Raw genomic sequence first — 27976 nt, 5'->3', positions numbered from 1 at the left:
AAGGCTAGACATTTCAGGAGACAAAGATAAGGAGGTGCTGTATCCCACCAGCCAGCAGCCGCCCCTCTCAGCACCCCAACGTCTGCCCAGCAGACGGCTTCCTCCACGTTGGAGCTGCCGCCCAAAGGGACTTCATACCAACCTTCCGCTCTGCTCAGACACCTCGATCCATGTTGTGTACGTGCACTTTTTAAAACAGAAGTTTCCCGTATTTGGAATGTCTGGTGGAACCAAAGCTAGTATTGGCTGAACTCTGATTGTCAAAGGAAGATTATCATCCAGTAGATAAATACATACATCCTGGGCCCTCCGAACTGAATCTAATCAGTTCCAAAGTTTCAATTGTGACTTCCCTCCAAAGAGCCTGTCGCAAAAAGACTTCCTAAATTATTCAGTTCTTGAGTTGGACAGTGAGAGTGTGCATAACAAGGGAATACGTGTCCTGGAATAACACCCACACAGAAAAGGGGAGTAAGAGACTGAGGTAATAGGGGACCTAGAAAAATGTGTTACTAGACACAGAAAACAACCAGCCTCGTCTCCCATGTGGAAAGACTACAGGACAAGCTGTATCTGTGCTGAGTCCATTCTCACTTTAGTTACCCTAAATACAAACACCATGAGTACAAATCTCCCTGCATGGGAAATGAACTGTTCTTAATAGACATTTCTGTGGGAAAAATGCGGCCTGAGTTTCAAACAGCCAACTCATGAACTTGGGGAACCCAGCCCATGTGGAAGTTCAGGTTGCCGTGACATTCTAAATGTTCCTTAGCAAAAAAGTGGACTTCTCTGTAATGCCGCTTTCTCTCATTCTTGCAGAACTGTCTTGTCTCCCACTGTAAAAATACTATATATGGATAGATTTTTTTCATTTTAAGAAGTTGACTCCCTACTGTAATTTGATCCAAATTTAATACCAAACAATATAATAACACTTGAAATCTCATTTCCTTTTTGACTTTTATTATTTTTTAGTGTCGTTACTCCCTCTACAGGTAGAAAATGTGAATGAACTAATTCTGGCAGGTTTCTGAACTAAACCAAAAACACAAGTTAAAGAGAAAAAAATTAACTTCCTCCTTGGGAAAATGTTAACTAGAAAAAACATACTCACTGTAACTTTTGCAATAAATAGTGAGTTTCCTATTGTCATTCAAGTACCCCAAGAAGCCCATCAAATATTTAATAGAAGGATCACATAACCACTTATGAGACTAGCAATATGGAGCATAATATTTATGTGAGCAAATAAGAATTATGGAATCGACAGGCTCAACTTTACTTGGGAGCACAGGATGCAGATGAGAGTCACGTGAGTAGGAGATACAGTTTAATATGAGATTTGATATAAAAAATGCATGAAGCAAGGGGACAGTGCTTTTTCTTGTAACGGTACAGCACACAGTGTTTGGGAGGTCCAATATTCAAACACTGTGGCTCATAAACAGATGACAGGTGACAAGATCTAATTTCACCTCCTCTAACCCACAGAGTAAGAGCTCCGGCTCGTTCAGATCATTTACCCTTCTGTTATCCCAGAGAATCTCAACTCCGACAGCATACTACAATCATTTGGGGACTCTTCAACTGGTAGTTTTAAAAAGCTACTTGCTAAAATCATAAACCTCTCAGAAGAAAACACAGGCAAGAGTTTCACGACATTAGATTTGGTAACAATTTCTTGACTATGACACCAAAAGCACCGGCAATACACAGGAAAAAGAGCCAAACTGAACTTCATCAAAATTACAAACTTTGTACAGCAAAGAACACTATCAAGACAGTAAAAAAGGCAACCCACAGGATGGGGAAAAATACGGGCAAAGTATATACTGAGAGGGGATTAATACCCAGAAGATACACACGTGAACAGATGGTCCTCAACATCAAGAGTCATTGGGGAAGTGCAAATCAAAACTCCAAGGAGATACCATTTCCTACCCATTAGGGCGGCTATTATCATAACAAAACAACAACCAACAGAAAAAACAAGTGCTGGTGAGAATGTGGAGACACTGAACTCCTGATGAATTGCTGGTAGGAATGTAAACTGGTTCAGCTGCCAGGGAGTAATTGTAGGGTGGGTCTTCAAAAAACTAAACAGAATTACTCCGGCAAGTTTGCTTCTGGGTATATACCCGAAAGAACTCAAAGCAGGAAAAGATACAGGGCCCCCACAGCAGCATTATTCACATTGGCCAAAAGGTGAAAGTAGCTCAAAATGTCCACTGATGAATGGACAAACGGTATGTGGTATGTCCACACAATGGAATACCGTTCGGCCTTAAGAAGGAAGGAAGTTCTGGCACATGCTGAAACGTGGATGACTTCAGGACATTATACTCCGTGAAACAGGCTAGATACCAAAGGACAAATACCGTATGACTCCACTTATTTGGGGTACCTAGATCAGTCAAATTCACGGACACAGAGAGGAGAATGGTGGTTGCCAGGGGCAGGCGGTGAGTCAGTGTTTCACAGTACAGAGTTGCAGTTTGGGAAGATGTAAAAGTTCTGAGGCGGACGGCGGGATGGTTGCACGACAGTGCGAATGTGTCTGACGTTTACAGATGGTTTATGGTAAGTTTTGTCGTGTGCATCTTACCACAATAAAAAACAAAAGCCACTCAGGCGACTCCAATTAGCAGCCGGAGCTGAGAGCCAGTGTTGCAAAGACCAAGGAAGTACGTCATGATGGCGAGAGTGTGCCCAACTGACACAAGAGTATGTCTGTTCAGAGTGTATGTTTCTGATGAGAGGACGAGAAAAACAGGTGATCGGGGAGGTGTGTTTATAAATTAAGTTCTATCATTTCACAAATACAGGAGCTTCTATTCTGTCCTCTAGGGAAAACATATCCTCTCTCCATACTGGTCCTCTTCAAGGTGTTAGGAGCATGTACCTTCTCCTCACGACAACTTTGCGATAAGTCACAGACGCAGGACGTTATCGAAGGTTTATGGGCTGGAGGTACCGTGTTAAACGCGGAACCCCCAGACTCGTCTACGCCTCGGAACCGTCGCCGGACAGCTGGTGAGCGGCAGGGCCGAGACTAAACCCGGTCCGTTTGATTTGCTCTCCCTCTCTCTGAGCCCATTAACTGAACGCTACCCACACATTCCCACTGCTGTGTCTTTGGCGCTCTGGCCACCTTCTGCTCAACTCCTACCATCGAAGCTTCTTGGACTCCGAAGTCCAGTTTACGTCCTACATCATCGGAGCGTTTCCTGAAGTCCTCCAACCAGAGAGCCAGCGCGTTCAATCTCCACCTTTCTCGTGAGAAGGTTGCACTGTCGTTATTTACGTCCCCGTGGCGAAAGCCCTGGGACGGTGCCGGGCTAGGAGGCCTGTTGGCTACCGCAAGCCAGCACTGGATGGAGACACTACGAAGGGAGGCCGTCAAACGAACGAGACCTCCGGAGACCCGGGATGGTCTGAACGTGCGTGCGCAGGACGGAGGGCAGCGCCTCTGGCCTGAGGCGGGAGGCACGGGCCTGTGGGAAGCCGGCACAGGAAGAAGGGGAACAAGAACTCGCAAGTTCCGCTCCGGCTGCTCCCTCGGCCAATTGCCTCGTATTGGGTATACGCTGCCTCACTTCCAGAAACCGGGAAGTCTGGTCGACGTTCAGTCGTTAGGGCAGTCTGAAAAGAAATCCCGCGTGACGAGCTGAGAGGAACAGGTGGCCACGAGTCCCCGACAGCCACCGTCTCACTCCTCCCTCTCCACACCCGCGAGCTGATGAATGACACTCGGGGATGAAAGAGCCGGTGAATCCGCTTCGGCCCAGCTCCTCCCCAAGAGCGAGGAGCTGCGTCCTGACGTGGTGTTTGGTGACAATGAATTGCGGTCTTGTGGTTCCCGGGCTGGCAACCCCATAGCTCACCTGACACTCTCGTCCCCTGAGGTTATCACCGGGGCTAACGTAGCGGTGAGCAGCGCTCGGCTGCCCGGGCTCCACCTCAGAATGACCTGGCAGCTTTACGAACCTGGTTAGATCAGTTTCTGAGGTGGGGCTTAGATAGCCACAGTTTTTCTAAGGGTCCCCAGTGACCCTAGGGTACAGCCAGAGTCGACGCTAGTTTCTAGCCTGGCCTGTCTCCTCCACGTTACTTGAGAACAGTCAATGCACGCTAAGACATTTGAGGACCGCCAGTATTTCATGGAAGAGAAACAAAATGGATTCTAAATTATATGAAATGCAGAAAGGACAGACCAGATTAAGAATTTAAACTTATAATGACAGTAAGAGATATTATTACAGTATGAAAGAAAACAAAAACAGTACAGAAATTTTAAGTATAAAGAACACGATACTTGAACTAAAAAAACACAAGGAATACACTCTCAGGAATGAACTAGTTGGAAGCCCAGATCTCCCAGAAGAAAAAGGAAGAGAAAAAGCGCCAGAAAATAGAATTATAAAAGACTAACACACGCGTAAGTGATGTCCCAGGAAAAAAAACCAAGGTGGTGTGAAATTTAATTGAATAGGTAATGGGAGATAATTTCTCCAGAATCAGATGATAAGGCTGAGCACGACAGGGTCAGCTCTCAGAGTATTAAATAGGAGAGAAAGGAAAACTCCAGACCTAGTTATACTAGTAAAATCAAAACATGAAAGACAAAAGATTTTCAACAGAACGCTCACCACACAGTAAATACGTAGTAAGTGTTTATAAAAAGCAAATCAACAAAAACATGAAATAAAGCCACTATCAAATCCTCACAAGGCAGCTGTACCAAATCCAATTCTACCAGAGAAAAAATAACATTACTAAAATAAGTGTTTATGGTAAGAACGGAATGAGGACATTTAACTGTTAGTCTAGCTTCCCACACTCCAAGACTATGGTTAAAACTGCTTCTGGCCAAATTAAGGTTTCATCTGTCTATGTATTTCTATGTAGGGTCCTCTTCTGAGGAATACCTAAAAACTCGATTCTCAAGGTAGGCTTCAGTAAAGACAGATCTTGCCTAGTCTCGGTATGCACATTTGAAACACAACACACCCGGTCATCCTTCCAGAACATATTAAAAGCCCCGAGTATTCTATTTATGTATAGGTACGCCAGGAGCTGTGGAGACGAAGCGCATTAAACAGGCAAGGATTTAACTACCAAACACCTCCAGTTTTCTACTATTAGCAAAAAAGCCAGAGACTTCTCATAAATATGTTCTCAAAGAAATGCCTTGTATCTTTTTTTCTTCCCGTTTTTCCTAATAGTTATGCCACAGGCTCAGAGAAGTTCTGCAGTAGTGGCTTACTTACCTGGTCAATATCAGCATTTCTTGGAAGGAAATAAACGATATTATTAGTGATCTTCTGGGAACGCCTGAAAATTTCAAAGGTGGACAGCAGTTAAGGAATGGTAACAAAAAGAGCAGTTCATTTCTGAGCAGAGATATGTTCTTACATCATATCCCAAATATATTTTGATAGGTAACAATAAGACACACATTTAGATCCTCTAATGGAACCTAAAAGAGAATTAAGTAGGAGATTTTGTAATTCAGATGGGTCAAAGATTAGCAGTTAAAACTGTTCATTCGATTATCCTTGTGGAAGGCAGCCAGGAGTCAGAAATACACTGTCTTTCTACCATTTCCTAATTACTGTGAGAGTAGAAAGAAGAGGAAAGCACAATACCATCTCTTTCCAGTAAAGAATAAAAGACAAGTAAATCTGGTCATTGTGGTTTACATCCTAAATTTTAATTAGCAGTTTAGAAACACGCTTCCTGTTAGAGTCAAAGAGGTGAATTCCTCTGGGGAGGAGAGATAAAGAAAGGGACAAATAATAAATGTTACCATGAAAGAAAAATTTGCTTCGGTGTCTTGGAAAAGTGAGAGGAAACACTGGAAGAGACAAAGAGAATCAGCTCAAGCCAGTGTAAGTTGAAGAAAAGTTAAAGGATGGTCACCCAGACTCGTAAGGACAGGTCTTGAGGAATCTCCCAATGTCCAGGACCATAATTTCAAGCAATTAATACTTCCTACTTCTTGTTTTATAATGATATAATTGGACAGTAACCAAAGGAAATATAACTTCACATTTGCCATTACTCTTGGCAATCAACCAGCACTTAATGTTTACATACTGGCTTTTTATGCAAAATAAACCGGAACCTATCAGGTGCTACTAGTGAGTATCCCCCGCCTTCACTAACCTCTCTCTCCCTGAAACACACACACACACACACACACACACACACACTCATTCATATGCACGCCCTTCTCTCTACAACCACTGTTTGAGTAAACTGCCAGCCTTGCAAAGGATATCCATCTGGAGACATCATGGTCCTAATGTCAAAGGTCTCTGCAGTAGCGTAGTCTGGTCCTCCCCAAGGGGGGCTAAGAAACACAACATCAGCCTTTAAGTGAGAAGCCAGCAGGAGGAAATCTCCACAGATGAACTCTATCTTGTCTGCTATTCCATAAACTTCTGCATTATTGCGAGCAAGATCAATCTTAACAGGATCAATATCAATGGCAATCACTGAAAGTGGGAAAAGAAGAGATGAGTTAAATGACACCGACTGTTACATAGAACAGTTCATCTTCTGAGCAGTCTCCTTTCTTCTCTTTACAAGAACTTTTTTTAAAGACTAAGGGAGTTTTTGGTTCATATACCGGGGATAAAAACTTAATTAAAAAATTTAACCTAAAGTAGAAAGATGCACTTGTGTAGTACCAAGAAAATGGGACTCAATGGCCTGGCTTTCAAAGCTGTGTCACTCAGCCAGCTTTTCCAAAGCAAGTAGTGACAGTAGTCACACAGTATCTACTGAGAGGTAACGTGTTCAGCGCTGTGACCTGAACGGCCTGAGCAGCAAACACTTGGAAAGGTCGCTGACTGCATGTCAAGCCTGTAACCACACTAGGATTTCAGAAAAGACCCATTTCCTAAAATGAGACACAGCCTCCAAAGACAAATTTGACAACTTCTACAGAAGAGCAAATTGAAACACATTTGACAAACCTATAGAGCCAACTTATGAACAAGAAATGTAAAAACATCTGCTGATAATGTTTAATGAGACATCTTAGGGGGGAGGGAACTGACAACGTTATGTTTTCACCGAGAGGGCTTTCATTTAATTTACTGCAATTTCATAATTAGCAATGCAAACATAAGTTGATTTGAGCTCACTCATGATGTCTTACAGCAAATAACTCAAGTGCACCTGTACGTGCACCAGTGTGCTCGTGGCAATATTTTATATTTGGAAGGTCTAAGTGGAACCCTAATGCATACACCATGGTTGTCATGGAAACACAGTTGTTTTCTATAAAATGCTGGTTTCAAAATTTGTTAACACTTTTGAGAAATAATGCACTAAATAATCACTTGAACAATGTATACGAGCTCCAATTACATGCTGAAAATTATGCATTTACAACGCTATTTTTCTGTTCTAAATAAGCTAACGTTCATAACAAAAAAGATGAAAATGTCCTTTTTAGCTGTTCAATCTGCTCCACTTGTAGTATAGAGACAGATGGAAAGATATGCCGACAACATCAAAAACTCAATGGGGAAAAATGATTTTCAACATCAAATATGCTCAGTCAATTCTCACGTTTTCATCTACATTCTCCTAGAGGCGGTTTTATTTTTAGGCTTAACAGAATGTAAGCACTCAATCCATTATGTACATGAAATGCCGACAAACGTTGGATGATATTATATAGAACTGCACTGTCCAATAATGGTAGCCACCAGCCATATGTGGCTATTACCTTTAAATTGATTAAAATGAAATAAAGAATTCAGATCCTCAGTCACCCTGCCACATTTTAAATGCTCAATAGCCACATGTGGCTAGTGGCTATCACACCTAGACAATGCAGATACAGAACATTGCCATCATCACAGAAAATTCTATTGAATAGCAAGGATACTGAAGTAGATAGAGAGGGAAAAAATCTTTAACGGCAAAATGTAAAACCTTGTGGATTCTCTAACACTCAGGTGAGTAGATGCATAGACCACAACCATCTGGGTGGAAGGAAGCAATGGCACAAAGGGATCATGTCAATCATACACAACGCTATTTTCTCATATGTGTATGGGCACGTACACGTATGTGTGTGGATTCATATATATTCAGCTGAAGAATGATTATGTGCATATGTGTATATATATATCAACACACATAGAGATATGTAAGCACACAATCAATTATACTTCAAATGTTTTGAATCCCCTAGCATGGAGCAGTACCTATAACTAACATTAGAGCATCTGCGAGCTGTTGCTGCTTGTTTGGGAAACAGGTCACAGGACACCACTATGCTGAACAGGCTTGAGGGGTCCTAGGCTTTCCATTCCAGATGCTGCAAAGACAGAAGCCAGGTCATGACAGTACCAGAGAGGCATGGTATTCGCTCTCTGCTTCCCTTTCCTCCCAGAAGCTGGCTACCTGTAAGCGTGAGTGATTAAAAGACCCTAAGGCGCCTTGATGAAAGCTGGATCTGGGAGAACATGCCAGAAATAGACTTCCTTTAGCGTGGGACCCACATTAGACATTTTCCTTTACCAAATGTGTACTAAGCTGCAGAAAGCCTTGGCTACGGACCTATATTCAAAGAAATACAAATCTACAATATGGACAGTTTCCATAGTATTTGAAAAAATATCCAGATCTATTTGCTGCTTTATTGGAGAGCGGATATTTTATTTTATTTTTTTAAACGTTTATTTATTTTTGAGAGAGAGAGAGAGACAGAGCATGAACGGGGGAGGGGCAGAGAGAGAGGGAGACACAGAATCGGAAGCAGGCTCCAGGCTCTGAGCCATCAGCCCAGAGCCCGACGCGGGGCTCGAACTCACGGACCGTGAGATCGTGACCTGAGCTGAAGTCGGACGCTTAACCGACTGAGCCACCCTGGCGCCCCTGAGGGCGGATATTTTAATTGTCATGTTATGATGCAATGTCAAAATGAAGACCAAGTTGACAACTTGAGACCAAGTTGACAATGATTTTGAAAAATCATTTTCATGCAATATACACTGATTTGAGCTCACAGGAAGGGTTTATCTGGCAAGTGCAGAGAAGAAATTGCAGAGTAAATAATGAATTCAAGGAAAACAAGAAAATAATTCCTATTCCAGTAACTCTGAAAACAACTTTCATTCAGGCTATTGGGAGACCATATAAGGTGGGCAATGCCCTGCCCTGGAGCATGATTAAATAAGGGTCACAGTTCATCAGCATGGGTCTTAAAATCAATGTTAAGTTTTCCTTCATGATTTTGAGCTTCTATATTAGGCTTCCAGAATCATGCTTTCCTAGTCAACATTACGAACTTCATGTAAATTAATGAGACTTAACCTTAATTCACTGAGATGGAAACTACATGTATCATAGAAAGATGTCGGGGAAAAAAAAGCATCTTCAGAGTATGACTCAACAATTGATGTCTTTGATACTATGCTTTCAAAAGAATTTAGAAAGAACAGGGATATCAGGAAAAAAACCTTGGCTTCATGACTCAGCTATGCCAATTTGGGCAGATTGTTCAATTTTATAAAGCTTTCTTTTCCCTGGGAAACAGCACACGTACTACCTACTTGACAAAGTTCTTGGCAGATATACAGTAATAGAGGTTTTCTTTTCCGGGATTCCAAAGTCAAACATGAGGAGGACTTAACACTTGAAAGATTTTTAGAGTCTTATGATGTTGAAGCTGAAAGGTACTACAGACGTTATCTCAATTTAAGGTCTCCTTTAAACTGAGGTTAAATGATGTCCAAAGTCACAGAGGAGGAAAAGCAGGTACTCCCTGTCCACTCTTCTTCTAAAGAATGCCTTCCCATTTCAGAATTGTTGGTTTTCTATAATGTTATTAATCTTGGCTTCACCAAGCTGTGTCTGTGTAATCCTGGGCAAATTATTTCATCTCTTTATTTTTCTGCTTATTTGTGAAACACAGATAGTAAAAGATACACCTCACAAGACTGCTGACTAATAAATGTATACATATTAAGCACTTATGCTAGTACGTGATACAGGGTGTATGGCTTGATATATGCTGTTGTTATTATTATTATCATTATGTATTTTAAAAAAAAATTTTTTTTTTAACATTTATTTATTTTTGAGACAGAGAGAGAGACAGAGCATGAACGGGGGAGGAGCAGAGAGAGAGAGGGAGACACAGAATCGGAAGCAGGCTCCAGGCTCTGAGCCATCAGCCAGAGCCCGACGCGGGGCTCGAACCCACGGACTGCGAGATCGTGACCTGAGCTGAAGTCAGACACTTAACCGACTGAGCCACCCAGGAGCCCCTATTATTATGTATTTTTAAAAAATGTTCATTTACTTATTCTGTGCTGTTAGCACAGAGCCCAATGCAGGGCTCGATTTCATTGTGAGATCCTGACCTGAGCCGAACTAAAGAGTCAGATGCTTAACTGACTGAGCCACCCAGGCGCCCTGCTATTATGATTTTGGATATTCGGGGTTATGTTACTAATTATATACAACATAGATAGGCTAAAGCAAAATGAAACTTTTTAACTCAAACAAATGGAAAATAAATCGCTTTCTTCCATTGCCGGCTAATTACCTCTCTTTCCTGTTAAGGCAAACTGAATGGTATTTCCTCCGACTCCACAAAATGCATCTACTACAATGTCACACTTGAAGGACTGGCTGACCCGGCCAGCAATGTGTTCAGCAATCTTCTCAGGGGTCACTGAAAACCAGCCCTCTGCAGAGGAAGAGCATCCCGATGAAGATGGTTCAATTTCAAGAAGCCAACCCGAGCACAAACATCACAGCAAACGTTACTATATATGCTATACCCGAACAAGATCTAGTTTCTCTTTTCAAGAACTTATAAATTGCTTCGTTTTTTTTTTTACAGAAAGTTCAGTAGAGCTTGTTATAAAAAGCAGTACTATTCCCATTCCCGATTTGCACAGAAGCAACCGTCTCAATTCTTGCCTGTTGCTTTTATAATATACTTCTAACAACTGAATGCAACTTTCGTTTTTCTGTTTGAAGTATTAATGACTATTAAGGAAAATGGAAAGTTGGCTCTATTCAACTGGCCAACTCCCCAAACCCCACTGAGTTTCCGGATTACTTTATTTCTAACGGGGAACTATTGAGCCAGATTTGTACTCGACACTGGAAAAATGTGTACATTTCAAAAGGGTCAGGAAAAGCAAGAAGCTGACAGCAAAAGGATGCAAAGCTGTAGGAATAGACCCCTCTTCATTTTCAGAAACGGGGTCCTATGCCCACTCCAGAAGAAAGAGGATACTGACTTCCTTTCCCAACAGAAAAAATTAACATTTTTTTTCAGAAATTTATTTCTCTGGAACAAAATCATGCACCAATTTTCCTGTTCTCTTTCCTTACCAAAACTTTAAATGGCTCCTCATTGTTGGAAGAATACAAATATAAATTCCTTTTATAAATTAGAAAGCTTTTTTATCCAGTCTTATTTCTCCAAACTCCTATGTACTTTCTTCGATACACAACAAACACAACATTTTGTAAATTATTAGAAGAGGTTCACAGAACCCAAAATTCTAACCACAGATCAAGCCTCCTGATTTTGACAGTCAATAAAGACCAATGTTTAGGGAGCCCCGATATGAAAATAAGCATCAATTTGCAGAAATGAATGAAGGAAGGTGTTCCAGACATAGCAGGAACACTCACAGAAGAACTCCGCTTCCAGAGTTAATTCATTAAATGACACCTTCTGCACTAGGTATTTCTTCATCAGATGTTCTGCTTAATAGTCTATTGACTCTTTTTGCTATCCATCCTAAAATGCCACAAATCCAGATTAAACCTGAATGTGAAGTTTTAAAAATACATATATACTCAAACTAAGAGACACTGTAGAAAATAATTGGCCGCTTTTCTTTGGAAAATGTCAGAGTCAAGAAAGACAAAAAAGGCTGAGGGACTATTCCAGATGAAAGGAAAAGAAAACAACATGAAAACTAAATGCAAGACGTGGTCCTCAACTGGAAGAAAAAACGCCATAAAGGACATGATTAGGGTAACAGATGAAACTGCAGTCTGGACTGCAGAATAGAATAGTGCAGCAAGGTTAAATTTGTAATTTTATCACCATTACATAAAGTATCTTTGTTCTTAGAAAACACACATACAAGTATTAAGGGGTAGGAGCGATTGGATCAGAAACACACACACACAGAATGATAAAGCAAATGTGGCAAAATGTTACCAAGCAGTCAGATATGGGTAAAGGGCATTATGAAATTTTTACTATTCCTGCCATGTTTCTGTAACTTTGAAATTATTTCAAAATAGTGTCAAAAAAAACCCCACATATACTTTACCTCTGTCCAATTTAATCCCATCATCAAAACGGGAGAAGAGCCTGTATCTCTGGGCCCAGTACTTTGCCAGCTCAGGAACAGCAGCTATCTCGGGAGGCAGGCCAATTACCTTTTTGTTCCTGTTTTTCTTTGTCTTCTTCTTCTTTTTACTTTCAGCTAAAATAAAAGAATATAAAAAATACAGATGCTCACTATGAAAAAAAGGAAATCGTAGATGAATTTATCTAAAAGTATAGCCACATTCAGTATTTACAATTTGGGAATGCACTCCAGAACATGCGTGCCACGGCACCCCTGGAGAAGCAGGAGGGCCTGATGCACATAGCACTGACTTTACATGACAGCTTCTATTTTGCTGTTTATAACCTGCCTGGGCTTGGTAAAGAAACCCAGGCTCACTAAGATCCAACTTTTAATTCCTCAAAAGGAATGAATGAATAGTATTTTATCTACTTACTTCTCAAGATTGTTAGGGGATGCGTACAGATACTACATAGGTATAAAAGTTATTACTTCTGTTAGATAAGGTACTACTTTAGTCGGTCAATTATAGAAATCCAAACATTGTTCTTCCCTTCTTTAAAATAAAACCTCCCAAGGACTGACTGAGTCCTAACTTGGTCAATCCTCTGAACACAGACATGACCTGAAGATCCTATGACCTAAAGGAAATTAAAATAGGTCATGGCTTTAATGTTAACAGAAAAGGATCTCATTCATTCAAAGATGGACTTTTTCTTTTTCTTCTTCTTTTTAAATGTTTTATTTATTTTTGAGAGAGCAAGAGACAGAGTGTGAGCAGGGGAGGAGAGGGAGACGCAGAATCTTAAGCAGGCTCCAGGCTCTGAGCTGTCAGCACAGAACACGATTGTGAGATCATGACCTGAGCCAAAGTGAGATGCTTAACTGACCGGGCCACCCAGGCGCCCGGCGACGGACTTTTTTCTTAAACAGTTTTTATTAATTTGGTTATCTTGTCTCAGTTCTGAGATCAGAAATAGCAACTTAGAAAGAGCATTATCACAGCTAGACATAATGAGAAGAATTGATGATGACAAATAAAACTACTGCTTCAATGATTCTCAAGGACAGAACTATGTCTTAATATGTCATCCGGTCATTGCAAACAGCACAAGGTGTCATCAACACTAACATCTGAATGAACAATTCCTTACTGTGCAAGATCATCCTATACACGACAGAAGGTTAACCCCAAGTACTAAATGCCCCTACCCCCAGGTCATTCTAACAGCCAACACCTTCCAAATGCCCCTGAGGTGGGTGGTAGGGGCCCAGGTGAGAACTACCAGCACTGTGACATGAGGTAATTAGGGAAGGAGGGAAGCGGTAGGGGGGAAATGGGACTGGGGGACCAGACAACCTGGTACTGAGTCCTAGCTATGCCACCTACTAGCTGTGTGATCTCAGGCAAATTCTTAGTTTCTCTGAGCTTTACTTTCTGTATTTATAGAATAGGGATAATTCCATCTACCTCACTGGGCTATTTTATAGATTAAATGAAAATAAGGCACATGAAATCTGCAAGTACCATATGAACATCAGTTGTACATGACAATAAAAAAAATTTAAACTACTTTAGTATGCTTTTTAGAAAGGCAAAGGAGTATGTGATACAAAGAATACAGCTCTCTACACACATACACACACACACACAAATCAAGATTCAAATGAGGTATTTTCCTCAATATTAAAAAAAAAATTTATTTTAATCCTTATTTAGTTTTGAGAGAGAGAGAGAGAGAGAAAGAGCGTGAGCAGGGGAGGGGTAGAGAGAGAGGGAGACACAGAATCTGAAGCAGGCTCCCGGCTCTGAGCTGTCAGCATGGAGCCCGATGCTGGGCTCGAACTCACGAACCGCGAGATCACGAACTGAGCCGAAGTTGGACGCTTAACCGACTGAGCCAGCCAGGCGCCCCAAAATAAAAAGAATTATTAAAAGGAACACCAGAGCAATACCAAATTTCAAGAGGGATAAAAGGGACTGCCAGTCACTTTTAGCCCAGGGAGCAGAGGGTAGTGGCAGAGACCAATCTTGGTGGAACAGAGACACTCAGTTTTCCCACATGCGCGCCCTTGTATCTCATGACGCTTGCTCAGCCAAGAGTGTAGTCTTCTGGTGCCAAACCATAGCCACTAGCACATTTACACTTACTGTGCACCCTCTCTACTTGAAAATGAGTGGCGGTGAGAGGCGCCTGGGTGGCTCAGTTAGTTGTCTGACTCTTGATTTCGGCTCAGGTCGTGATCCTAGGGTTGTGGGATCGAGCCCCACATTCTCTCTCTGCCCCTCCCCGTGTGTGCACACGTGCTCTACCCCCACCTCAAAATAAAATAAAATAAAATAAAATAAAATGAAATAAAATAAAATAAAATAAAATAAAGTAAAAGAGCGGTGCATCCTTAGGTATAGACGGTTAACAAGTGACAGCTAGGGAAGCACATTATCCAAATTCATCAGTAAGTTGAAGCACAGTCTTACTTTCAGTGTTGACCCGTACAGAATCTGGTGTAATCTGAGTAACACAATCTTCCTGATGTGTAATAGCTGTTACTGTGCTGTCTCCTTCATTTTTTTCTGTTTCCAGTTCACCAGCTGAAGACACGGCGTGACGCTTTCCAGGTTCTTGATTGCTCGTCTCAAGTGGGTCATCGCCTTTTTTAACAGACATTTCTTGCTCCTCTGAATCACTGCTTGTGCACGTGTCTTGCACGTTGTCATGAGAAACTGACTCCTGTGATGCTTCCTCATCCATTGGTTCATTCACCCATTTTAGAAATTTTTCTACCTGAAATTGTCAGTCATCACAAGCACGAATTAATTCTAAATTGCACAGAATAGTCCCACCTGCTTTGACCATTTGGACTTCACTGAGAAGCTGAGTCATAATTATTAGCTCCAATAAGTACACTGTATCATACAAGCTAATTACGCAAAAAGTAATTCTGAGCTAACGGCACAATTTTCTTATCTGGACATACCATGACCTTATTAAAGATTTCTTGAGAAGGAAGAAAATATCAGCTTAAACACAAGGTGGTGACTTTCCTGTAATCAATTAGCACTAAGAGGATAAAGCTGAACTGTTCCAGTAGCTTTCCATAGAGGCTTCTGACAATATAACCATACTATGTGATATTGCCATTACACACGTACCTACTTATTATTGTCATTAATGTTATCTTTTCTAATCATACAGGCCTTTCTTCAATGGCTGAGGCTATAGTCTATGTTAAATTGTACTCAGCATCCAAGATAAACTCTAAAAAGATTTAGTGCCCATCTGAAGAAAAAGAACAATGCAAACTGCCCTTTAACGGAGTGAAGCCTGTAAAAGGATTCCTAAAAACTACGTTTCTCAGAAATGTTAATAAGGTCAGGTAACTTCCTTGCAAACTTCTGTAACGAGAATATTCTTTTAAACAAAAACTTTTTTAAGCTTATTTATTTATTTTGAGAGGGGGAGGGGCGGGGGGGGGGGTGGAGAGAGAGAATCCCAAGCAGGTTCTGCACTGTCAGTGCAAAGCCCAATGTAGGGCTCAAACCCACAAACCATGAGATTATGTCCTAAGCTGAAATGAAGAGTCAGATGCTTAACCCACTGAGCCACCCAGATGCCCCTACAAGAATATTCTTCATAACAAGAGTTCATGACCCTCCTAAGAGTTAGGAAATTGGAAGATGAGCACAGACAAACCCAGAATCTTCAAGGGGACTGTGCCTATGTATCAGACAGATAACTAAGGACACAACAGCCATATTTCTTTTTTTCCTTGTCAATACATAGCAGGTATGTTTCTGCTTTGTCTACAGATGGATGTATAGGGGCAATCACATCCAACCAATAAAAAGTTCTATAGGACTGACTGACCTGAAGTGGGAAATGTGTTCCAGACATAACCAGGGCCACTAAAATATTAAAATATCACTAGCAACCAACCAATCTAAAATGAAAAGGAAAACATGAAGGCAGCAACATAAGTCTGTTGCATGTTTTGGAAGAATGCTGAAGCTAGGAAGGATAATGTACCTTAAGGGTAAAACAAAGTCATTACAGGATCTGAGATTTTGTTCTGTTGTCCAAAGGAGTTGCTGGAGAAGTGACTAATACAATGATACAAAGGTTTCACTCATGAGAAGGTGTCCTCCCTGCCTACCACCCCCCAACGGAAAAGTATCACTTATCAAACCAAGCAAAAACTATTCTAATTACTTTCGTTTTTCAGGTGCTGGCACAGCAGGTATAGCAGAGTCCAAGAGAGGGGACACGAATATTCTAGTGAACACTCCAGTTAACAGTGTAAATCACTAAATTTGCATGAGACCATTAGGATGAACTGGTTAGTGCAATGTTTAAATTGTTTGTTTTTTTTTAACATTTTTAAATTTATTTTTGATAGAGGGAGAGACAGAGCACAAGCGGGGGAGGAGCAGAGAGAGAGGGAGACACAGAATCCGAAGCAGGCTCCAGGCTCCGAGCTGTCAGCCCAGAGCCCGATGTGGGGCTCGAACTCACAAACCGCAAGATCATGACCTGAGCCGAAGTCGGACGCTTAACCGACTGAGCCACCCAGGCGCCCCTTAGTGCAATGTTTAATTGATCGCCTCTGGATGATCTCGTAATTAAGACTTACAATAAAAGCTGTACTAGAAATTGACTTCCAGGATCCTACTTAGCCTGAAGCAGATGAGAAAGTCTCACTGTTACTACATATACAAGGCAGTTTTATCTATCTTCCCAGATACTTTATAGCTTTCAAAACATAACATTACTACCAACTTATTCTTTTTCAAATTTAGTTCACATGCTATATGCCTTTAGGAAGCAAGGGGAAGAGAATTTTAGGCACCTTTATATCTGCTAGAAGCAGGATTTCCATTTGAATACCATTTGAGTCAAGCTCACAAAATGAGATTCTTTCTGTAAATATAGAACAAAATTTATACAGACCTTAGTCAAAGCTTTGCTTTTCTTGAAAAATGTTTTATCTGACTCTTCAGTAAAGAAGATGTGTTTGTTTTTCATATTTATTTGTCTTCTCATGTCCAGGAACTTTGACTTATACTTCACATTCTTCTGCAAGTATCTGACCCGCCGATGACTGAAATTTGAAATTCCACCGTATCTGTGACCAAACCAAAGGAAGATGACTCAAACCTTAAGTTCTGTGAGTTTGTTTTCTTATATGAAAAGAGAATAAAACGGACAATTTTCACTATTTTTCGATTAGCAGCCACCATTTTAATTTCTTTTCTAAATTATAAAAATTATGAAATAAAGTTCAAATGCATAGGAGTTGTATGTTAATTTTAAGTAAATCTGAAACATCAGTTGGGAGTATCAACATACCTTATATATAGCAGAAAGCAGGTATTACATAGTAAAGTGTAATAAAGAAATCGCAGAAACATGTAACCCCGTTGCACATCAGGGAAATATAATCTTTTCTCACGGTGAGATGATACCAAAGCTCTTTCATACATACATACCTGGACTTCAATTATTTTAAAAGTGGTCACTGACTTCTTAACCTAAATTAATCTGAGCTTACCCAAGAAGCAAACCCATATTAACAAAATAACTAGAAAATATCTGCTGATCTAACCATCTGAATTTTTCTAGTCTTAAAAGATAAAGATCTGCTACAAAGACTTCTATGACTATATCAAGCCTTATTTAAGTACTTCTCCCACAGACTATAAGAAACTTAAAGTGTAATATACAATTTAGCACTTACAAACTCCTGAAGTTTAGTGTTAAATATCAGGTGTTATCTTCTAGCCATATTATAAACTTTATAAAAAAGTCCATTTTATCCTTTTCTTCTTCTTCTTTTTAAAGAGTGGGAGCACACAAGCAGAAGAGGGGCAGAGCAAAAGACAGAATCTTAAGCAAGCTCCATGCCCAGCGTGAAGCCCAACGCAATCTCATGACCAGGAGATCGTGACCCGAGCCAAAATCAAGAGTCGGACACTTAACCAATTGAGCCACTCAGGTCCCCCTTATCCTTTTCTTCTAAGTAGAACTGGGAATCCTAAACAGAAGAATAGTTAAGTTAAATCCCAGGTCACAGAATAAATCTCCAGGGATGTATCCTAGCAAGAGCCACTCAAGTAATTTCTCAATAAAATTACATGCGGGTAGAAATAAATTCTGTCAGGAATTTAAACATGGCACTATCAAGAAGACATTTTATATTACTCATCTTTGTGAGCCTTAGCCTTAAATAATTGTACCAACGGCAACTGCCTTCAAGTACCGTAAGGGAGAGATAATTGATAATTAAAAAAATATTTATAGTATCATGAGCATGTAATCCTTAACCGATTTGGATTCAATTTATAAGTCAACTTTGAGATCTATGTCCTTTCCTTGCTGACTTCATAACATGTAGGTATCAGCTAAAACTGCACAACTAACAAAGAAAGTCTCGACCCTTAGAAACATCAAAGACCTTAATCTTGGTTTAAATCGCTGGTGCATGTTGACATAAATGGTAGGTCTTTAATGTGCCTTAAATACTCAGTTTGGTCTCCATGGTATGTGCAATAAGCCCTTCACTTTTCTTATATTTAATGCCTGGGCATTTAATACCAGAGAAAACTTACACCTTCTGTATATAAATGTTCATAGCAGTTGATTTGTAATGGCAAAATACCATACATAGTCCAAGTGTCCTTTAATAGATGAATGGTTAAAGAACCTATGGTACATCCAAACAATGGAATACTACTCAGCGGTATGAAGGAATGAACTATTGGTACGCACAATAACTCGGGAAGAACCTCAAAGGAACACGCCTGAATCTTAGGAACAACCCAGAAGTACATACAGGGTAATCAATTAAACACGCAAGGATTAGATAATTGTGTGAGCACTGATAAGTCAGGGTTGCTTAGAAGTCTCAAAACCTTGCCCTGTATCCTCTCCCTAGGAAAAGACATGATCCCAACCAAGTCACTGCTTCATCTATGAAATTGTAATAACGATATTGGATTGCATGCCGCGCAACTGAGTAAACGATGTATGTGAATATAGCAAATGCGTGGTGATCTCTCCGCAAGAGAGGCTGGTGTTTTAACTATACTGTCTTAAATGCTATCAAATCTATAACTATCATTAGCTATCAGAGAACTTTAAGACAGCTGAAGTGTTACAATTTTGGGAAAACAACAGTATTTATACATCATTACTTTCGTCCTGAGCCATGCTTGAATCCCAGAAGGGAACCATCGTCATCAAAGTCTGAATCTGGGTTTTCATCGATGTCCAGCTCGTGGCTAAACAAACAAAAGGTAAAACAGTGACAAACCATCATATCTTCAGGCCACCAGTGAATGAAAATATCAAAAGGTACACAGAGTCAATCTACACACACTTTCTAATCACAACAGTCAACCACAGCTCCAGCTCACAAATCCACGAAGACAGGAAAGAGTACTTTAATCAGATTTTCCAAATAAGATAACGTACCCAGCAGTATTTGGAACACAGCAAAAAGCACTCAGATCCTAAACTTTGTCAAGTAACTCTCTCTACTCTTGAACATGGCACGAATACACATCTCTCCATTTGCCTTTGGAAAAACACCTGTAAAAACTACAGCCTTCAACTAAGCTCCTAGAATGTTACCTTTAGAAGTTTTCCTCAAAAACAAAGAAAACATTGGAGAAGTATTAATCCAACCAAAAAATTTAAAAAAAATATGAAGAATAAGGTTGTGATACAAGTGTGTTATCAAGTAACCCACGATCACTGATCTAACGGGGATACCTCCCAGTGACCCCTATGACGTACGTGACAGTACTAAGAGAAAATGGTGAGAAATAATTCTTACAAATTAAATTAAGCTCACTGAACATTTATGGTGGACCTACTACGTTCCAGAAATGTAAGAACACACAGAGTCTCTGCTTCTGGGCACTTAAGGAGGAATTAACAAGCACTGCAAACCATGGAGAAGGAACACAATGGAGGCATGCTTTTATGAAAGTACTAGGTTACTGGGCCCCCAAAGTTTGCATATTATTTTTTCTAGAAGCTGTATGTAACATAAAAGTCATATGGGGAACACTTCACATCCTGTCACAGAAATAAAATGTTTTTAGCTAACATCTAAGTTCTGCAACATCCGTCCTTTCCTTGTATCTTACGGAATTAGCATTTGACTGTATCCAACCTATGTTACTTGTCGCTTTAATTTTACATATCAATAGTATACTAGAAGAGCACTGCCTCCAGAAGAGTTGGTCTGGGCATCAGCCTTGGAACTGCCATTGTTTTGCTATGTAACTCTGGGCAAAAGCACTTACCCTCATTTTGTCTTAATATTCTCACGTGCAGACTAAGAGCATTAGATACTTGAGGTCTTTTAGCATAAAATTCTGTGATACCGTATACTTAGATTTTTGAAGAAAAAATCAGAACGTCCTTGAGAGAAACCATATCTACGGATACATTAAAAGCTGTCACCTACTGACACTACCATCAGATATATTACATGCTAGTTCTAGTCTTCCTAACGATCTCATTAAAAAAAGCATTGGTTCCATTTTATAGACAAGAAACTGTGGGATCTGACTGCTGGGATTTGACCGTGTTCCAAGGCTAGTACGTCTCATCTTTTCTCCTTTTCTCCAGGACTAACAGTAAGTACTGTAATACAACAAATGCTTTAGAGCCACCCCCTCATGGACACAAGCGCTTCTGCTACCCCACTGTGGAGAGGGAGGTAATGTGTTACTTGCCTCCTCTTGAGTTTGCTTGGCTTACGTTCAGGTGGATCTTCTTCACTCTCGTCTCCATCAATACTGTTGGAGTGTGGTCTTTCTCTGATTGCGTTTGCTTCGGAAGAGTCCTGTGAATCTAAAGAGGAAGAGATATTGCAGTGGAGTTCTCTCCTTGGTTTGACAATTCCTCTGCCTTTTGCAAAGGCGATCAAATACTTTACTGCCTTTCTTGCAATGAACTGTATGCGCATGTCAGGCACGGCGCCAGATCGAATCGACCTATTTTGTGTATCCACATGCAGAGTCTGAGCGTAAAATTGTAGCTATGCCTATCTATTAAAGTTTCTGTGATCTAACTACTTAGAAAGCAAATGAAAACTTTTTCCTCATAACTGTTCAAATCTACATAAATTAATCCACAGTTACTTTTGTGAAAGCTTTCTAATCACACACACTAACAGCTATCACATTTGACTGAATTTTAACTTACATGACTCTGAATACAGTGTTTTCAGAAAAATGATTTCTCCTTATTAAGAAGCAAATACATTGGTCTCTAATATAGCCCTTAAATTGACAACGGAAGTAACAGAAAGGTAAGCACCATCATTTAAAAAGAATGCTTTTAAACCTGTGGCTGCTCTGACTGAGGCACCTGTCTTTGTTCTGTATTTCTTCAGACTGGCACAAAGTGAGTAGGGGGAACTAGAAATGGAGAGTTGTCTGTAGTGTAGACAATGGGATACTCTGATTGTGTAGGCACAGACTATTTCAGGAGAATACGCAACCACAAACAATAGAAAACATATATGCTTACATAGAAAACATGCAACATATACCTTGTGTTGTGATCTCAAGGGAGGATCCAAAACAAATTAAAACCTCGAATTCTCAGATTGATCCTGATGGCACTCACCCCAGGACTAATTAAAGAAATGGCCAATTACACACATAATTAAGGGAAAAGGTGACAAAAATGGCCAATCTATGCATGCAAACTAGGAAATAGACCACAGAAGGCAGAGACTATGAGGTTTACTATGTTTGACAAAGGGAACAAACAGGAAGGGAGGATGGTCAAAGAAGTAACATGAAGTAGTAAGACAGTGGCCAATACATGGGCCAATATACAGATTTCTAGTTTTATGGTCAAAATCAGCACAGAAAGTAATCGAGAGAGCAGAGAGGAGTGTCTAAAAGACTAACATAATCACATTAAAAAAAGGAGGAAAGTAACACCAAAATAGAAAAGAATGATAATACTGAGGTAAGCTCCATTGGGAGAGCACAGAGAAAAAAGAAATAAAAAAGTAGGTAGGGTCCTTCAGGAACTCTCTCTAAAGGGAACTCTCAGCTAGATGAAAATCAGCAATCCAAGGAACAAAGCAAACCCAATTGTTAAATAAAAGGCCAAAACCTTTTGCTTCATATAGGAATGAGGCCGAGAAGAAAGTCCTCCATTACAAACCAGACTTGTCTGGCACCAAACATCAAGGATGCCAAACATAAAAATTTCTTCCCCTCTCATTTTCCTGGTGCCATCAGTTAGAATCCTTTTCCCTAGCAAGAGCATTCTTAATAACCACCTCTGACTTAACATACCTCTCACTGGCTTTCTTTCATCCTTTCTTTAGTTCTTTAGACATCAATTTGCATGACAGGTTTTGTTTTGTTATGTTTTCAATCACTTAGGCTGGAGTCAACTAAGTTCCTTATCCTGGATATTTAACGAGGATCCTGAGGTCAACTCTTCTAGATAAAAATTAATATCATGCCCTGTTGAGATTCCCTACAGAGCAAGACTTCATTGGTTCCAAAATAAATTTCCAGATATAACTTAGAGTACGATTTGCCTGATATCCATTGTGTACTCTGAACCATTCTCTAATATGCCTCCTATACATACATTTGCTTCACAGAAACTTGGAAGTTCCATGTCTATTCTAAATTTCTCAAGGGAGTTCCAAGGTGTTTTTTGTTTGTTTCGTTTCTGTGTTTTATTCATTTTTTTTTTTTTATTTTTTTTTCAACGTTTTTTATTTATTTTTGGGACAGAGAGAGACAGAGCATGAACGGGGGAGGGGCAGAGAGAGAGGGAGACACAGAATCGGAAACAGGCTCCAGGCTCCGAGCCATCAGCCCAGAGCCTGACGCGGGGCTCGAACTCACGGACCGCGAGATCGTGACCTGGCTGAAGTCGGACGCTTAACCGACTGTGCCACCCAGGCGCCCCTGTGTTTTATTCATTTTTTGAGAGCAAGAGAGACAGAGCACAAGTGGGGGAGGGAGAGGGAGACAGAGAGGGAGACACAGTATCCGAGACAGGCTCCAGGCTCTGAGCTGTCAGCACAGAGCCCTATGCGGGGCTCAAACTCACAGACTGTAAGATCACGACCTGAGCTGAAGTCGGACGCTTAACCGACTGAGGCCACCCAGGTGCCCCAAGGGAGTTTCAAGTTTTAATTGGCCACCAAGGTACAAGTGGAAAAAATGGTACTTTTGAGAACCCTTTGCAAACATTTTTCTGATTTATATGAAAGGGAAATAAACAACTTGTGATATATGGAGTAAATCATTTTACACTATAAAATGTAGTTGGCACTGTGTAAGTCTTGCATAAAGGATTAGTGTTATTTTGCTCAGTAGGTTCATTTTCCTGTTCAGTAGGATACATCTTGGCCAGTCTTACCCTGAGCTGGTTGGTTTGCGCTTCTGTTCCCAGACACGTTGCTGTCCTTGGCTCCTCCGTGACATGGTTCCCTTTGGCCAGTGGCAGGGCATTCTCTGCTGCTGCCGACTTCACTTAGCAACTGACGTCCATCGTAACTTACTGAAGAATCTAACCGGCTCTGTTCCACTTCCTCTGAATTCAGACTTAAGTTACTAACTCCATCAAGTATTTCATTATGCTCTTTATCACCTGAACTAGAGCTTTCACTATCAATGGTAATAGATGAAGATGGAAAAGACGTTAAGTCTGCTTTTATGCAATTTTCATCTTTCTCGTCGTCAACTTCTATTTTAGGCCCACAAGCATCTGTATCACAGGTTTCTGGGGCATCAAAAGTCCAACCCTGAGCTTCCCAATACTGAAATTGTTCCAAATAATACCAATAGAGTTGACTATAATGTTGTTCCCATTCCTCCTTTGTATCAGGAATGTTCCAAGGTTCAGAACACAGTGTCTGACCTGGATGTTTCTCTTGCCAGCTTTGCCATAAGAGCCCTCCGCCATATTCATTCCAATACTTTTCCCACTTCTCCGTAATTTCTAGCTTTGGGCATAATGTATTTTCAACAGGAAGATTTTCAGTTTCAATGTCCTTTTTGGTTTGAAGTTCACATGTTTTGGTGTTCTCATACCGTTCAACTGAAGACGGATCATCTGAAGCCAAAATGTCGTCTTCTTCATATTCTTGTCTCCAAGATTCTCTCATAATTTCATGTAAGTACTTCTTTTGCTGTTTTTTCTTTTTCTTTTTGACTTTAACTTTATTTCTAGTATTCATAGACACCTACATAAGATAAATAACTTGAATATCAAATGCACCTCATAAAGTATAAGAGAAAGTAGAATCCAAGTCTCTTTCACCATGAAATTAAATAATAGATCCTCAAACCCTCATCCTGGGCTTTAGTTACACACACAGATTAATTTTACTCTCTATGTTTACAGGAGGAGGAAAAAATCAAACATAGACATATATCAAAACTTGCAGTTTTGGTTAATTTATAAATATGTACGTTTAAAAAGAAGTGGGGTGCTCTAATGTATGAATGTGTTAGATTTGGGATAAAATAATTCCATGTGGTATTTTATGAAGAAAATGAAGAAACAAATAAAAGTAACTTACACTTTTGTAAAAATTCTTTTTTTAAAAAAAATATTTATTTACTTATTTAAAACACAAGTGGGAGAGGGGCAGAGAAAGAGACACAGAGGATCCCAAGAAGGCTCCACACCACTAGCACAGAGTCTGATGTAGGGCTTGAACTCACAAACTACAATATCATGACCTGAGCTGAAATCAAGAGTCAGACGCTTAACCGACTGGGGCACCCAGGCGCCCCTACTTACCTCAAAAGTCTTATGTGCAGATACACCACCAAACTGGAGTGGTAGTCCCATACTTCTCATGAGTTCAGCCTCAGAATCAAGTTCACTTTCATCTAAGCCTAAGCCTTTGCTGTCATGTAACTCTGCCGTGCCACCTTCCTCCTCTTCTGTTGCTTGGTCTCCTACAGACAGCATTTGTTAGCTTCATTTTAGAGAGAATGTAGATGTAAGTTTTATCGTCCTCATTTCAAAGAGGAACCTGAGATCCAGAATCATGCAAGTGTTACCATTTTTAAGGAGTTAAAAAGACTAGTAAAAAACGGCCAACTGAGAATCAAGAGACAACTTCTAGTCTGGCTCTGCCTGCTACCAGCTGCCCATTCAAGTTACACGTACTGAGTACCTCGTCTGTGCTGGGCACAGAGCCCTCTGCACCGTGCAGAGTACTGAGGATACGAGGGGGGACATGGTGGAGTAATCACAGGGAAAACACGTTTTCGCCACAGGCAGTATTACTCAACTAGATCAGTGAAGTTAAAATGATGATTTGTGGAGTTACTTTAGGAGCTAGTAATAAGAGAGGTGAAAGGCATGTCTTTAGTCGCCTCGAGGGTACTTTATTTTTTATTTATTTATTTTTTTTGAGGGTACTTTAATCGCAACTGGGATTTATATTCTGTGACTCTGGGAGAGATGATTGAATGAAAGCGTTCTGCTATTGAAAGTCTGAAATCTACTGAGCTGGAAGATTCTTTCAAACTCCTGATTCTAGGTCTTACAAAAAAACCTGTTGTATTGTAACAAAGTAAGTTTTGCTTTATACTAATATGGTTAGATAAAAAAAGTGTATCACACCATTAACAGGACAAATGCCATTCAAATGCCCCATTAGCCATTTGAAATGTGAGATAAATGTCACTTTACACATTAGCATACTCAATTAGGGCTGAGCTGCACTCCAGCTAAATGACTGTAGGCAACAGAACGGTGAGTCTTACAAAGCAAAAATGGAGACTATAAAGAAATCTTTTGTGCACAAATCCTACTAAAACAAAGAGGGAAAAAAACATCTCTGCCTAAGTAATAAGGGGGATTCCACTTACCATTCCACTCAATGAACTTATGAAAGTCCAAGAGAGAGCAAATAGGAAAAACAAATGTGCTAAGTTTTATGTTCCTTTCATAGTATGTATTTTATTCATTGATTGATTGATTGATTTATGAAAAAGAGAGAGAGAGAGAGAGATAGCATGCACACACAAGCAAGTGAGAGGAGTAGAGGGAGAGGAGAGAATCCCTAGCAGGCTCCACGACGACACGGGGCTCAATCTCACAACCATGAGATCATGAGCCACCCAGGTGCCCCATGGTATGTATATTTTACGTTTAGCAGGAGCTTGGGGTGTGAAGAAACCTTATTTGTACATTACATTGAAACACAAACCAAACACTTTGTCCAGCAATCAACTGAAGAAACACTGACTCGTTCCATTATTGTGAGAGCTAAAGGACTTTTAAGGGTAACACGACACACTTTACTTGTGCTGACTTTAGCCTAGCACTCATGCTAGTTTTGCCCGTATCTAGAGAAACAAAAAAGATCTGTGTGGAAAGAACAAACGCGGTCTCAAAGGGAAGTCTGAGAGAGAGCAAGACGGTTTTCGGAAACTAGATAAGGCTCAAAGTATACAACAAATTCTATTTGTTATTTGGGAAAGTGAACCCAGATGATGGGCTCCTCACTTCAGTCAGAAGACTATGGTCTTATCCTGACTTATCCTGACGCTTATCCTGAATACCTTATTTATACGATTGGTAAAGTATATAAACAAGGAGGTCATTAGACTGAGGCGGCTCTAAGGCCTTTGTCGTCAATGGAAGCAAACCAAAAACCTAAGCCAGAATCCAAGCGCTCAGATCGAAGAAAATAAAACTTAAGAACAACCAATCACAAATAGCCCGTAGGCTTCCCCAAACGAGCCCACTGCTTAAGCCATAGCCAATCAAGTAATTTCCTTGCTTTGCTTCTACACCGTCTCTATAAAAACCCCTCCTCTAACTCCTGTCGTGGAGTGGTGCTCCTAACCAGGGAGCCGGCACTGCCTGACTTGGAGAGGTGTCTGCTCGAATAAACTCTTGAAAATTTTAATACGCCTCTGTTTATCTTCCAACACAATAAAATTTTGCTGGGGGGAAAAATATGCTCTCTACTTTTCAAAGCTGCAAATTTCAGCCTGCTCTTATCTAATGGCAACAACTCAGGAAGGAACGTTACATAGAGCAAAAGAGGCTACCTCAAGTCCATAGAGGAGCTAGCAGGAAAAGAAAAGATGTGCTTTGAAAAGGATTCTAGAACCATGTCATAATAAAAAATAAGGACTATAATTACTGGTTGTCATTTATAATATTTTATGCAACAAATCAACATGGTATTATAACAAATTATATTTAAAATCAATACAGTATTATAGTTACTTTGAGTGAAAAGGGACCATACGGTTTTATACTGTATTACCTGCATTGTCACCATTGCCTTTGACATAGTAGCCTTTTAATCCCAAATTGCACAATTTTCGATCTCTGCAAAGCAAATTAAACAGTCAAAAACGAAATAAATTATAAATCTGGGAAAAAAATTCAAGGCAGCATAGATTTAAAATGTTAAGGAACAGAAAAGCAATCTGCTAATATATCTTCCTCATCTGTAATACAGAGGAAAGAACACATATCTCACGAGGTTATTACGAGGATAGTCCATCTAAGACAGGGAATATATACCACATAGGAATCATTTATAATTACAACTACTAATTAGTATAATTAAAGGGTAGT

General features: G+C 40.2%; 1 protein-coding gene across 2 annotated transcripts in view; it reads right to left on the bottom strand.

The window, feature by feature from the left end:
• Positions 1 to 27976, bottom strand: part of TGS1 (trimethylguanosine synthase 1) — a 44237-nt gene that overhangs the window by 8538 nt on the left and 7723 nt on the right. The window contains exons 2-13 of one of the 2 annotated variants that reach the window (XM_019421313.2): positions 27660 to 27724; positions 25166 to 25326; positions 23777 to 24602; positions 21106 to 21223; positions 19552 to 19638; positions 17309 to 17483; positions 14839 to 15145; positions 12339 to 12494; positions 10580 to 10723; positions 6287 to 6503; positions 5274 to 5352; positions 950 to 4134 (exon numbers count right to left, since the gene is read on the bottom strand). In XM_019421313.2, coding sequence (XP_019276858.2) covers positions 4111 to 4134; positions 5274 to 5352; positions 6287 to 6503; positions 10580 to 10723; positions 12339 to 12494; positions 14839 to 15145; positions 17309 to 17483; positions 19552 to 19638; positions 21106 to 21223; positions 23777 to 24602; positions 25166 to 25326; positions 27660 to 27724 — 2359 coding nt within the window. In that variant the 3' untranslated portion in view covers positions 950 to 4110. Of the gene's footprint in view, positions 1 to 949; positions 4135 to 5273; positions 5353 to 6286; positions 6504 to 10579; positions 10724 to 12338; positions 12495 to 14838; positions 15146 to 17308; positions 17484 to 19551; positions 19639 to 21105; positions 21224 to 23776; positions 24603 to 25165; positions 25327 to 27659; positions 27725 to 27976 lie in introns of those variants that run through there. The other variant, XM_019421312.2, reaches the window with a different exon arrangement.

This window comes from Panthera pardus, unplaced genomic scaffold, assembly GCF_024362965.1.
Source record: "Panthera pardus isolate Hobbes unplaced genomic scaffold, ASM2436296v1 HiC_scaffold_7, whole genome shotgun sequence".
NCBI classification, from domain to species: Eukaryota; Metazoa; Chordata; class Mammalia; order Carnivora; family Felidae; genus Panthera; species Panthera pardus.
Note: the sequence above shows the minus strand (reverse complement) of the source record. Positions and strands in the feature narration are given on the sequence as shown.